Consider the following 15,209-nt stretch of genomic DNA (forward strand, 5'->3'; position numbering starts at 1 on the left):
ACAATGCCACAGCTATTTCCATATCTCCTCTATCCACCTATTAGACTATTAAGTCCAAAAGGGCATTGACTAGGCATTTATAAATTTTGCATTTCTCCTAATTCTTAGAAAAATGCTGTCAGTACAGAGTTAATAAGTATCTGTTTTATGGATTCAGTAATATGAATTAAGAGTTTAAATGGTGAATAATGAGAAAAGTAAGATTTTTACACTTGAGAATATTCATAGCATTTCCCCAGATTTTAATCTAAATGCCCTCTGTGGTGAAACTTAGATCTCCCTAAGCTGTAATTAGCTTTCCAGGTCCCTGAGCCTGGGGCCTTGAATATATTAAGTGGTCACACTGTTTGTTGAATTTGAATTTGAATCTGATTTGTCAAAACTAAGAACTAATTGAGCATTCTACAAAAAGCAGCCCTCATGCCACTCTCTATTTGGAGTGGAGGTCACTATAATAATAATAAGTCACACAGCTGCCATGCTTTAAAGTTTATTAAAGGGCTTCCTTCACTATGATTCTCTCTGGTAAATGTAGTTCAAGTGCTTTAATTTCCCTATTCTAGGGGAGAAAACTGAAGCTCAGAAATGGGTTTGGGGGACATTTTATATATGATCTTTAAATTTGAGTTTGTGAAGTTCAGTGGCTTTTCCAATCACTTATCAATAAGTTTCCTTTAAATGGATACCTTCCGTGGTTACTTGTTGGCAACAACAACAGAATAAAGAAACACAGCCACACAAACAAATAAACAAACATATTACTGAGGGTGATTTTATTGCAATGAAATTTGGGAGTGTAGTTGACTGGTCCTTGTTTTCAAATAGGCAGGACTATATATCTTCTAATTAAAGAGTATTTCTTTAGTTTTCCAGAAAGTCTGACTTTAACTCCACTGTTGATTCCTGAGTGGTAACTAAAAACAGAGACTCAGATACTAACAGTTTATAGAAATCCAAAGATGTCTCCTTGTTCTTCCTTTTATAGAAGGAATCTCATTTTGTTACATAGACTACAATTTTTTTTTATCAATTGTCCCTTCTTCCAAGATCTTTTTTACATGGAGCTCAAAGGGTTAGAGGCTAAACTAAAAAATGACTTGAGCCTAGATCTATGGAATTCCTCTCTGTCAAGTTCCAGGATGGAATGTAGGGACCTTTAACATAAAAATTTTATCTATGAGTATGAACTTATTTATCAAATCCTGTAGTGGTCATAAACTTGATTAACCTTATACATTCAATATCACTGATAAAGAAAAAGTGATTTTTTTAAGGAAACCACTACATGTATGTATATATACATATGTGCTTATATATGCATATGGATGCTTTCCTATTTCAGTATTAAGTTTTTTGGACTAAAATAACAGCTTTAATGATGTTTCATATATATATATATATATATATATATATATATATGATGCACACACACAAAAGGATTTGTAGTCACTCCATTGGTACATTATTTAAGAGGGAATCAGTTACTTACCATTAGCTGCAAGCAAAAAAGGCTTCTAAACAAGAAGAGTAATCAGTCTGATTTCAGTAAGCTTTGGATTTAGAGTAGTTGAACAGAAAGTAAAGCAACATATCTTTAATAAGACAAATATAGGCACAAAGATGTTTTTGTTAGAATTTTTCTCCTTGCTAGTGTGGGAGGTACGTAGGAAAAAATGATCTTCAATAAAAAAGTAAATTCTCTCTCTCTCTCTCTTTCTCTCTCTCTCTCTCTCTCTCTCTCTCTCTCTCTCTCTCTCTCTCTCTCTCTCTCTCTCTCTTTTGACCAATGATGTCATATATCTACAGATTTCCCAGTGTGGAAACTTACTTCTGCTCTTAGATAAGAAGCTTAGGGGCACTAAGAGGTTAAATGATTTGTCATACTGCTAGTCTATGTCAAAGGAAGCACTTCAATCCAAGTTTTACTTCCTTGATGTGAATCCCCTCTCCCATACATCTGCTGCCCCGGCTTCATTTCCCATTTTCTCCTTCTCCCCCCTGCCCCTTTCAACTCCCTCCATCTTTCTTATTATATATACACATAAAGCAGTAGCATCTCTGAAATGAAAGGATTTGGATCATATAAGCTTATATGTTGAAAGATATCCCCATCTAGTTTTACTGAGGAAAACAGTCTCATATATCTAAAATAAAATTTTCCATACCCTCTTAGTAATTGTCTTTGAAAGGGGGAAAGACCATGAATATCTGATATTTATATAGTGTTTTCAGGCTTGCAAAGCACTTTTCATTTATTATATCATTTTTACTTCACAACAATTCTTTGAGTAAGGTTCTATTATTATCTCATTTTTATAGATGAGGAAAAAGCATGAGAAAGCCTCAGTGATTTACCCAGAGTCAAATAGATAGAAAGTGTCTGAGGAAAGATTCAATCTTAGGTCTTCTATACTCAAATCCAACACTCTAACCATTCTACTGCCTGACTTCCTTTGCCATTAATAATCACTTCTTTAGCTGATTTTTTAGAGTGGAGGAAGGATATTGTCAACCATTCCTTCAAGCGATTATTTTAATCTAAAATACAATGTAAAAAATTTTTAAAAAGCAACATATACTATTCACTTTTCCCCCTCAAAGACTAGAAAGCTTTAATGTCGGGAATTGAGTTATTATTAAATCATATCTGCAAGCATGCATTTGCCTTTGTGACCTTGAATATAAAGTTCATTCTTTCTAAAGGATTGTCTATTCTACAAACAGAAAAACAAGTTAGTATCATCTTTAAGGAATTCACCTTCTGATGCAGGAGACAATAGACATTGGACATTTCATATACGAGTCCAATGGAAAAGTCCAGTAACCATGAGAATGAATCTTTTAAGTTAAATGCAGTACCATTAATAAAACCATCATTTTTCTATTGTTGATTCATTTCCATAATTGTAACAAGGCGAATGTGAATAACGAATTTAAGGAAACTCAACTGAGACAAATACAAAACCTTGCACTTGGGTTCAAAAAACTAGTTTCAAAATTATAGGATGGTGAAGGCATGTTTAGGCAACAGTTTAAATGAAAATAAAAATCCTTAAGCATTTTTTGTTTATTTGTCTTAATGGGCTGCAAAATCAAAATGAGTCAGCAGTGTGATATGGCATCCCAAGAAGCTAATTTAGTCTTGAGAAGAAGCATAATCTCCTGAAATAAGATGGTAATAGCCCATCTTTACTATACTTTGGTTACTCTATATTTGAGGCATAATGCTCAGTGCTAGGGACTGCCACTTAAGAAAGCCATTGAGTAGACAGAGGAGGCCACCATGATGACAAAGGGCTTTATTTCCCTTTTGTATGAAGATTAGAGAAAGGAATTGGTGATGTTTGCCCTGGAGAAGAGAAGATTCACATGTATATATGTGTGTTTATGACTATGTTGTCATAGATTAATTTCAACATGATTGATTTCCTTTTTAAGCTATATATTTTATTTTATAAATTTAAAAATGTAAATTTGAAAAGGTGTCCGTTATCTCTCTCACAGAGACAAAGAGGTCCATGACTCAAATCATGTTAGGAAAGCTTTCTATAGAGAGTATATAATCTTTATTTATAAAAAAAATCAATTTACCTTTGAGGTCATTGAGGGAACTTCCTTTTTATCTTCATTTTTGGCATCACTTTCAAGGACAAGAGCATTGTGGATTGTTAAATGCATTATGGAGTAGCCCATTCTAACTTAGGAATAGAATACTAATTTCTGACATAAACCTCTATTTGTCATCATTACTTGAAATTACTTTACTAGTATCATTTATGATTCATCTATCAGACCACATTCTCTCACTTTCTCATAATATTTCCAAATCTGCAAGACACACAAATAGCATTACTGTTGCTATCTATTGTTAGTTTACATGATAGATTTAGTATGTCTAAATTCAGTTTATTAACTTTCCTATCGTAGCAAATCCTTGAAATAAAGCCCTTCATCTCTTGGAATTTATTATAATTACTTGTAACCAGTCTTCCTTCCTCCAATATTTTTTTGTATTTTATCTACCTTTCACACTGCTGCCTTCATATCTGTTGTTTTTGCCACCAACATCTTATTAATACTCAGTACAAAAATTCCTCCTGTGGCATTCATGGCCTAATAAATAAAGTATAAGTTCCTCATTCTGGCATTCAGGGCCTTTTGCAATTTTACTCTAGTCTATATTTATAGCTTTATCTTTCAGCATTTTCCATTAAATAAAATATGTTCTGGTCAAAATGGACTTGTGCTATTCAACCTTCTCTAATCTGCTGATGTTTCTATATTCCTTTAGGGCACTGAATGAAGGGATATCTATTCAAGGAGCTAATCTAGTACTTCTTTAGTTCTACACTCCTTTCTGCCCCAAGCTAGTGGAGATAACTGGTTGCACAGTGGATAGTGTGCTGGCCCTGGTGTCAGAAGAACCTGACTTCAAATATGGCATCAGCAATGACACATGTAAAACCCAGTGGAATTACATGTTGGCCATGGGAGCGGGTTGCGAGGAAGGGAGGGAAAGAATATGAATCATGTAACCATGGAAAAATTTTCTCAATTAATCAATAAAAAAATAAAGAAAAAATAAAATAAAGTTTACAAAGTGTTTAAAAAAATATGGCATCAGACACTGACTCTGTTACCTTGGGCAAGTCATTTAACCTTTTCATGCCTTGGTTTCCTCAACTATAAAATGAGGATAAGAATAACACCTTTCTGTAAAGTTTTTGTAAGAATCAAATGTGATCATTTTGTTTAAAAAAAAAATGCTTAGCACTCTTCCTGGGAAATAGTAGGCACCGCATGAATACATATTCCTCTCTTTTCTCTTCTGACACTTGAAATTAATCTCCTCATACACAGATTTTTTTCAGCAAAAATGATCTCTACCTCTTTTTTTTTTTACTCCTACTTTCCCTTTCATCAAATTATTTCTGTATATTAAAATAGGAACTCTTGATAACAAAACCTGTATTGTATATTATCTGTCTTTGGATTCTGAGCACCTTGCAGAGTTTCCTGAATAAAGTAGGCATTTAATAAGTATTTTGTTGAATTGGATTGAAAGTTAACGTGATGAAATGAAATGTTAGACATAAAGCCAGAAGACATGAATTCTTAAAGTTCAAAATCTTCCATATACCTCATTCTACAGGAATCTGTCTCAGACCCCTCTAAATTCTAAAATTCAATAAATATTTAGTGATTGCCTACTATGTAGGCACTTTGCTAAGTGTTGCAGAAACAATTAATAAAAAGAAAAACTGTCCCTTCAAGAAGTTTACAATCTAATGGGGATGACGGGGTCACATACAAAATTAGGCAGGAAAGTGGCGGGGGTGCAGAGGTGTGCATCAGTGGATGTCCAGCTCAGGAACATCTTGTTCTGTAGACCTGCAATCAGGGAAAGCAGCAGGTGTAGAGTGGAATGAAATATAAAGTCCAGTTTCTGCTTTCTATAAATGAAGGCATTGGGAGGCATTTCATACTGTGCTCTTCCAGTCATAGGGCTCGGAAGCTGAGGGAAGTAATATTGGTCCAGACTTGAATTAGCATCATAGTGAGTAGATTAGAGATGATGAGCTTTACCAGGCAGAGGAATATTGTTCTATGGAATTAAAAATTGGCAGAGTAGCATATGGAAAGTAAAGTGACACATTCCAGTGGCTTCCCTTTATTAATTATTTCCTATTTATCTTGTATATAGTTTGCTTTGTTTTTGTTTTATTTACGTGTTGTCTCCCCATTAGATATCAAGTGCCTTGAAGTTAGAGGCTGCTTTTTGCCCCTTTTTGTATTCCTAGCACTTAACATAGTGCCTGGCACATATTAGGTATATTTAATCAATTAATAACCAAGTGCATGACCTTGGGCAAGCTCCTTATTCTCCCTGGATCTTGGGTTCCTTGTGTATAAAATAAAGGATTTAAACTGAATGAGCTTTAAGGTCCCTTCTAGTTCTTACATTCTTAGATTTAATCTGGCATAGGGAGAAAAGTTCAGGAGAAATCCTAGTGACTGGAACACTGTTGGTAAAGAGAGGCAGGGAGATAGAGCAAAACAAGGACTGCCTATGAGAGCTAGAATCTATAGATGATAGACAGGAATCCACAGACCTGAAGGTGCCTCATAAGTCATTACATCTAAGTTCCTTTTGTAAATAAGGGAATTGAGATCCATGGAGGTGATGGAACTTGCTCAGGATCAAAAAGGTAGTAAGTAGGCATAGGATTGCACAAAGGTCTTCTGGTTCCACCTGTTCATGAGTTCAAATCCTAGCCTTGTTACTTACCCAGCTCCTTGATCTCCAGCAAGACATTGCTCACCTCATAGCCTTAAGTTCTTTCTAAGTCAAATGACAAAAATAATATTTTTATAATGACAGGTTACAGAATTGCCTGTAGGAAAGAGTCTTGTTAAAGTTAAAATTCTCTCTATGAGTGAGAGCTTAGCTGGGGAGCTAGGCTATTCGAAGGCATCTCAGAGAGATTCCCTGGAACAGACATTGTTTTTTAGAGCAGCCTCTTACCCATCACCTCAGTGGCTACATTAAAAATTTAACACAACAGATTGTCTTACATTGCTCATAGGTTTGCATTTATAAGGCTAATTTATTTTTTAAATCGGATTTCAACAACTCATAATATTCTGTCAGTATTTACCTTTTACCAATACGTGGATGGGCAGATGGCGGTCCAGATCTTAATGCAGATGGAGGGAGGAATGATGTATGGGTGAAAATATGTAGATTTCTTTACATTCATATATATTCTAAGTACTTAATATTAGCCGCTGTGGGTGAAATATCATCATTTTTATTGTCAACAACTCCATGCCGAGGTAGTAGGTTGGCGTATAATCAGTTCAAAACACAATGCTAGTCATTTATCCTGAATAATATATTTGTTTACTTATATCGAAGGGCCACATAGATCTTGGTTCCATGTCTCAACAAATATAAAAGCTCACTGTGGCCAAAGTAGAGTACAGAAAAAAAGGAAAAAAAAAAAAAAAACAGGGTCCAAGAGTCATCCTGCCTTCGCAATCAAAGCCTTCACAAAGAAGCGTATATCCTTATTTATTATTCAGCAATTCTGAAGGGCATTGACCACATAATATTCCAATTCACAGAGGATTCAAGGTAATAACACAGAAAAGCGGAGTTGTACCTCCGAGTAAGCAAGAAGCAATACATTCATGACTTAATTATTGGGAAATTAATGGAAATGTTGTATCGAAATGTGATTTAAAAAATGGAGATATGGAAACTACTCCAGACATTAAAAGACAAATGATTGCAATATTTTAGATACGAATTCCATTGCCACAATGTACCATCTTAATGCAATTATGAGACCCTTCTTTTGACACCATCCTATTTGAATTTATATTAGTCTGTGGATGTGTGCACATGGAGGATGGGCGTGGGAAAGAGTCCTATGAAAGCCTTATGTGGTTTTAAGATCATGGCCTCTAATGATACACTATACAAACAGACACACAGGGGTCATAATTCACTGGCTTTTTGCTTAGTGTCGATCTGATGATGAGTTAAATTGAGAGTCTACTGAACACATATTTATATTTATTATGAATGGGTAGTTAAATGGTGGCACTTAAGATCAAGCAAAATGTAATGAAGAATTGAACATTTTCTGGGATTTATTTAATTTTAATATAGCATATCAAGCAACAGCAATAATAGCATAACTTAACCTCTTTTTATGTGTAAGTGAGATACAGACAAACAGTCAAACAGAGACACAGAGTCAGAGACAGAGATGAAGAGAGAGAGGGATAAAGTCTTGAACTAGGATACTCCTTATTTAAGGGTGTTCTGCTTAAGAGACATATTAAATATATAAATCTAAAATATATAGAGCTAAATATATAAATCTAAATATATAAATCTAAAATATATAGAGCTAAATATATAAATCTAATATATATACATATATATATATACACATATATATAAAAACTTAGCAGGATTCCTATTAGTATATGAACTGGATGTGGCAGAAATGTTATGACAGGAAAAAAAGAATAACAACAAAACAAAACAAATGTATTCTTGGGTTGCATTCAGATAGGTTTAATAGATAGTCTTGTTAACTAAGGCTTAGTGTGGGGAATGACAAAAGTTGTTACTTTTGTTATCTCAATCCTTGACCTCACCCCATTTGTTTAGTTCTGAGCTCTGAGCTCTATCACAAGAAAGAGTTTCAAGATGGTGGGCCAAAGGAAATGTGGATGCTTAACCTTGTGATGACATGACTGGGGAAGCATCCAGTGTGAGTGCTAACTTCAAATATTTCAAGAACTGTTAGAAAGAAAAGTGATTAGATTTTCTGTGATTGGTTCCAGAGAGCTGAACTCAATTCTCTTAATATTAGGAAAATATTTCTAAACCGAAGGTTAGACTATATATCCTTCTTTCTTGGTCAGATTTTGATCAGTGGACTTTTTAATATCTCCCCTCAAAATATAACACAACAAACAAGGTTAAAAAATCTAAATATTATCTGGCTCTTGTAGGATGAGAAATAACTTTTTTTATGATATTCTCTTTTTAGATGAGAACAAAAGCTTGTAAAATTCTAGTAGTTATTTCAATCCAAACTATTTAGATGACAGATAATTTTGAAATGTTGACATGTAAATAAGAGAAATTTTCTATTAAAAGGAGGATCCCCAAAGGCATCCTCATGAATGATTCTACACTATAAAATACACTTTTTTTCAAATATTAAATCCCCATTTTACTTTTTTTTTCTTTTCACCATACATTGACAGGTGGCAAAAGGGCCAGAGTCTAGGACTAAAAGTGACTTTTGTGGTCTTCTAGCACAACCCCTTTATTTTATAGATGGAAAAAAAAGAGGTCCAGAAAAGTTTACCAATTTATCCAAGGTCACACAATTCATCAAGCTGTATTAGAGAAGGAATTCAAATTTAGATCTTCTGACTCAAGATCCAGCACTCTTTTACACTGCATCAATCCCTAATGATCTAAAAATGAACAAATCCCTTGGGGGATAATGTCTCCAAAAGATAATAATAACTTACATTTATTCAGCTATTTAAGGTTCACAAAATATTTTCTTTGCAACAACTCTTTGAGTATATTGTGTAAGAAATGCCTCTGATTTAAAAAGGAGAAAACAGGGGCTCCAAAGCTTGCCCTAAATAACAAAACTGGCAAGTGTCAGAGGCCAGATTTGACACAGGGCTTCTGATTGTAAGACCTGCAATCACTTTACTCCCCTATAGTCAACAGATGAACCTTAATTCATTACCCTATTTCATATTTCCCCATATTCCTTCTGTTTGTGGAAGGAGGAAGGGGATATTTTTTTCTTGTTTTCCTCTCTCGCCTTTCATTTATTCAGTTCACATTTTCCTGTTTTATAAACTTCCACTGTTCCCTTCATCCCCTATTCAATTATAAATTCACATATTTTGCATTCCCCTGTTGACTGTAATTTAGTGTTCATAGCTTCTACCCTTCTGCTTATAGAAGCTTCAAGAATTATTTATCAAGCCCCACCAGTATACAGTATTCATGTCTGTCAATTTTTTTTCCCCTTCAAAACTGAAAAAGCTTGGCTATTTAACAGAAACTCAAGGAATCCAATTATAAACAAAATTTAGACAATGAGGGCTTGGGACTGTTTGATTACCTTTGATTATCTGAAAGAGATAAGTTGCTGGACAATTTCTGAGATGAGTTGTGAGAGAGGGGTGATCGGCAAGTGGGAGGCAAAAAAAATCTCACAACCTTCAAGCCTCATAAACTGTGCATTCATCAAAGATTTTCCTTCATTGAAGAAGAAAATAGACTTTGTGCGTGTGTTTGTGTGTGTGTGTGTGTGTGTGTGTGTATGTTTGTATGTGTTGTGTGTGTGGAGAGTGAGGGAGAGACAGAGAGACAGAGACAAAGAGACAGAATGTTTTTTTTATGTTTTTGTTCATGAGTACATATACATTATGTAAATATGTATTTGTATACATATATATATATATATACTTTTTTTTTTAGTTCACCCAAAATGGTTTTCCCCAAGGTTCATTTCCAAGCCTGTTTGTCCCCATCTCTTGAGTTGAGAAAATTAATTTTTTTAATGAATTCTCATCAAGTTTCTAATTATAATATCTTTATGTTTAATATTTGTCTTTCAGATGAAAGACAAACATTTGGGGGGCAGTCACAAAGGACATGAATAATTTCTTTAGAAGCTTATCTAATTAATTACACTGCTCTGTAATGTCTTTAAAATGTGAACTGCCCGTCATTTTATTAATTTAGATAAAAGTAAATCTTTAGTGTTTAAATATGACACTTGTGCTGAGAATCCTGATAAGACACTGTATTCATTGTTTGTGTGTTTATCCAGTGGAGATAAAGGGAAGGAAGATTGCTCAGAATGTTTTGGTCTGATGATTTCTGTCTCAGTTCTTTCTCTCCCATCAAGTGCTAGTTTTGAAGGCCATTTATGGCACATACACAGATAGAGTGCTCATAGGGAATATCAGTTAACTCAGGCAGCCAAAGAAAGCTTTGGGGTGGGGGTGGTAGTGAAGGAGAGAAAAAGATGATATGGTACATCCCATGATTTGAAGATATCAGATGAGTTTTTCTGTCTGCTTCTGTCCTATTGCTAATGGAAGAATAGAGTCAAAGCACCTCAGTTCTTATCCTGAAAAGCATATTATTAGTTGAATGATGATGTGAAAGCCACTTTTTTCTCTCCAGACCTGTGTCTCCATCTGTTAAGCAAAATTAAGATTTAATGAATCCTAAAGAAATAAATTGCTTAAACATTTTGGATAAAGGGATAAGTCAAGGAGGGTCCTCCTAGGAAACAACATCCATACAACATCCTAGAAGTATGCTACTCAACAGTGATAGTCTAAGGAAATAAGACATCATAAGACCAGTGGAACCATGGGTTACATTAAGAAGGGAGAGCTTCCAGGAATGGGGAAGGATGGTAACCTTACTATATACCTTGCCCTTGTTAGACCTCCTTTGGAGAATTGTGTGCAGTTCTAGGGACAACCTTAAGAATGGAACTGATAAGCTAGAGAGTTTCCAAAGGACAAAAGGACAACCAGGATGGTGTAGGACTTTCGGTTCATACCCTACAATGGATCAGTTGAAGTAAATTGGAATATTTAGCCAAGAGAAAAGAAGAATTTGGAGTTAGGAGAAAAAAAATGATAGCTGTCTTCAAGTATGAAAAGGACTGTTATATTTAGGAAGAATTAAAGTGTTTTTTCTCTCTCTTACCCCATTACTCCAGAGAGCAGAACCAAGAATAATATGAAGAAGTCAAAAAGTTACAAATTTAATATAAATGTGGGAAGAGATGGAGAGACATGAGAATATCCTAAAATTGAGATTGTGCAAAAATGAGAAGGCTACCTCAAAAGACGGTAGATTCTCCTTCATTGTAGTTCTTCAAACAGAAACTGACCCATTTTGGAGTTGGTTATAATAATGTTCCTGTAAGGACTGAAATAGACAGTCTCTGATATTGCTCTCAGGTCTCAAATTATGTGATTCTATGTCTTGGGGAGACTTTTTATCTACTAAATGGATCTGGGAAGGTACTTAAGATTATCTTTTTACAATTCATGGAGGTTTCATAGATCATTTCCCCTCTTCTATGGGTTTAAGATTGCCCACTCTGCAGGTTTTTTTTTTAACATGGTAAGAACCATGAGTGGAAATCTTAGTAAGATTAAATTTAACTTCTTGTATCGAGTAAGACAAAACATCATTATAGTCCCTGAGAAAAACATACTGTAGATTAGAGGGAAGAAAACAGAGCCCCAGATAGTGAATAATTACACAAAGGACATTAACTGAGTAAACTCCATGCCAAAAGGAATAGGTAAAACAAAAACAACTCATGTTTTTCTAGAGTTTTACACCCACAAAGCCTTTTATTAAGTTATTTAAAATTAAATTATTTTTTCAATTAACAAAGAATGATTCTTTCCCTCCCACATTCTCAATGTTAAGAAAAGAAAAACAAAAACAAAAAAAACACTTGTAACAAATATATTTAATCATGCAAAACACCATAATTCTGTGTGTTGTTCAGGAGGAATAATAATTTCCTTCTATTAGAGTAGAGGACATTGAGTAGAGTCGAGGCAAAGTGACTTTCCCAAGTTTTCACAAAAAGTAAAAAAATTCTAACCATGTCTTTTTACAATAAACATTCACCACAAGTTTAACCAACCGAAGAGAATTTAAAAGCTGAGCAACTTGGCTATGTCTCCGTGTTGGGTTATTTGATTCAGATTTATTAGCCCTGTTTTCATCATTAGCACTTGAAGAAAACTAAAGAGCTTTGGAAAAATGGAAAGTCACAAGAAACTTTTGAATCTTCCTGGGTAAATTTGTTCAGATATAATTCAAATCAATTCAGTAAACCTTTAGTAAGTATCTACTACGTGGAGGCAACTAGGTGGCTCAGTGGATAGAGTTCTGGGCCAGCAGTCAGGAAGACCTGAGCTCAACTCTGGCAACAGATACTTACTAGCTGGGTCACCTGAATAAATTGCTTAATTTCTGTTTGCCTTAGTCCACTGAAGAAAAAAATGATGAAGCTTGCTAGTATCTTTGCCAAGAAACCCCCACTGACCATATTGGAGTGCTATGGTACTCAGGACTGAACAACATATGAGACATTGTGCTTAGATGAAAAGTATTAATGCAACTGTCCCTAGTGGTATAATCTATCAACTTTAAATATGTATATTCCAGAAAAATACTAGTTTAGGGCCAGAGGTAAGTATGGTCTGAAGGACTTGCTTAGAATATTTGTGAAACACACAGGAAACTGGTTTTGATTTGTCACTGCAAACCAGTTATGATGTGGATAAGGTGCACTTATAGTAAATTATGAGTTATGTCTTATCCAGTTGTTGCCATGGAGCCATCAAATTTGGGTCTTGTGTTTCTTGACTTATGATTCTGTAACTTTAACAAAAAACTTGAAAGAGGTAATTATAAAGTTGGTCTCTGTAGATCATTCTTTATAGTAATATAGTACTCATTACTAACTTAAGAACAATCCAGCTCTTCTTGGTCTGCTTACCATTATTTTATGTTTTCTTTGGATTTTAAAAAAATTCCATATTTTATGAAAAAAAGTAAGAAAAGGCTAGTAAGTAAATCAGGGAACAAGCATTTATTAATTATTTACAGTGACTGTGTTGAGCTCTGGAGAAACAAAGAAAGAAAAAACAATCCCTATCCTTAAGGAGCTTAACTTCTAACAAAGAATACTGTAAGGTAAAAATCAGGCATATATGAATGAAGGGAGGAGGAAAGGCCTCTTGTAGAAGGTGAAATTTGAGATCAAATGACTCAACATGTGTGTTAAATTAAAAATGAACCAAATAGCAGGCAAAGGTCTGATTTCTATTGCTATGATTTTCTTTAAAGTCCAATAGCTTCATGTTTGGGGCAGCTAGGTGGTACAATGGATAGAGTACTGGGCTTGGAATCAGGAACACTTATTGTTGTGAGTTCAAATATGGCCTTGGATACTCCTTGTGTGACCCTGAGCCAGTCACTTAACCCTGTTCACCTCATTTTCCTCATCTGTAAAATGAGTTGTAGAAGGAGAAGATTAACCCATTCCAGTATCTGTACAAAGAAAACTCCACAAAAAAATGAAGATCATGAAGATTCAGACACAATGAAAGGAATCATAACAACAGGAATGACAATAACAGCCACCTTCTCTTCTATCATTCTGTAGTACAATATATTTATTATAAAACAGCTTTTTTTTTCCTGTTGCCTCTGTTTCCCTTAGGTCTTAGAATAAGAGCCTATTAACAGATAAAAAATCAATTAATAACAAGAAATAAAAATAATAATTAGCATTTTAAATGAGGCCTTAAGATATGTAAAGCACTTTGCAAATATCTCATTTTATTCTCACAATTACTACTTGGAGACAGAGGCTACTATTATCCTCATTTTACAGATGAGAAAACTAAGGAAAAGGGAATCAAGTTCAACAGTGGCTTTCCTACTATTCTTCACCCATGATATTTCATCCCATAATGTCTTGGCTGTCCCTAATCACAGGAATCCACGCTTTTATTGCCTGCCTGGATTCCTTCAAGGCACAGCTTAAAGGCACCTTCTACATGAAGCCTTTTCTTATCCCCTCAGGCGCCAGTGTTTTCCCTTTTAGATTATTGTATATCAATTTTTATGTAGCTATGCATGTGTATTTGGATTTCTCTGATTATATTGTAGTTGTCAGGAAAAAAGGGACAGCCTGACTTTTGTCTATTATCACCAGGCGTAAAATCTAGTACAAACTCATGGCTTACTAAATGCTTTTAAAATGATTAATGGGCATGTTTAGGTGCTAAAAGTCCATTAAATTAAAATTAAAAAGTCATAAAAGATAAAAAGTTGGGTGATGGAATCTAACCCCTTTATTCAGATTCCATTGGAAATTATGTAGATCAAGAGCTCATAAAGCATCTTATGAAACATCTTGTTCCATTTGAGGAAGAAATCTCTTCTTTCTTTGGTGGAGGGTCTCCAGCACTTCACATTATTTTGCAGTCATTTCTTTTTCCCATTCATGTGACACAGTTAACTAATTAATAGTATGTTTTAGTGTTATTAATTAGTTACTAATATAGTATAGAAAAATAACTGTCTAGAAGAGACAGAGTCAGTAAGTGAATCAATCAGTGAATAAGCATTTATTAATTGCTTATAATGGGTCCCACATTCTGCTGAGGCCTGGGGATACAGAAAAAGGCAAAACAGTCCTTACCCTCTAGGAATTTACATTTTAAAGAAGGAGACTATAATGCAAAGTAGATAGCTGAATGGGATATGAAGCATAATCTGGTCTCTTTTTTGTGGCTTGCTAGATATGGTAAACCAGTTGAGTTGGTGTTTACTCATTCACCAAAGATATTTCAGTCCAGAGTGAGAAGCATGAAACTGGAATGATTTATTCCCTTAGGTACTGGTGAAGCTAATTGATTAGAGGATTCTTATTTTAAAAACATAATTTAAAAAATCTAGCAAAGTAAGTAAGACATTCCTAAACTTGGGTGATAGCAATAGGAATGTAAAACAATGGTTGAGGGATGTGAGACTCCATGATAATAAAAATAGTCACCACTTTATATAGTATTTAAAATTTTGTAAA

At 34.4% G+C, this 15,209-nt stretch overlaps 1 protein-coding gene across 7 annotated transcripts in view; it reads left to right on the forward strand.

Moving 5' to 3' along the window:
• CDH8 (cadherin 8) overlaps nucleotides 1-15,209 on the forward strand; it is a 488,877-nt gene that overhangs the window by 353,634 nt on the left and 120,034 nt on the right. For 2 of the 7 annotated variants that reach the window (XM_044663243.1, XM_044663242.1), the window contains exon 8: nucleotides 14,978-14,983. The exons of the other annotated variants lie outside the window; for them this stretch is intronic. In XM_044663243.1, the coding sequence (XP_044519178.1) occupies nucleotides 14,978-14,983 (6 nt within the window). The remainder of the gene's footprint in view (nucleotides 1-14,977; nucleotides 14,984-15,209) is intronic. 7 annotated transcript variants of the gene reach the window in all.

The sequence above is a fragment of the Gracilinanus agilis genome, chromosome 2 (genome assembly GCF_016433145.1).
Source record: "Gracilinanus agilis isolate LMUSP501 chromosome 2, AgileGrace, whole genome shotgun sequence".
NCBI classification, from domain to species: Eukaryota; Metazoa; Chordata; class Mammalia; order Didelphimorphia; family Didelphidae; genus Gracilinanus; species Gracilinanus agilis.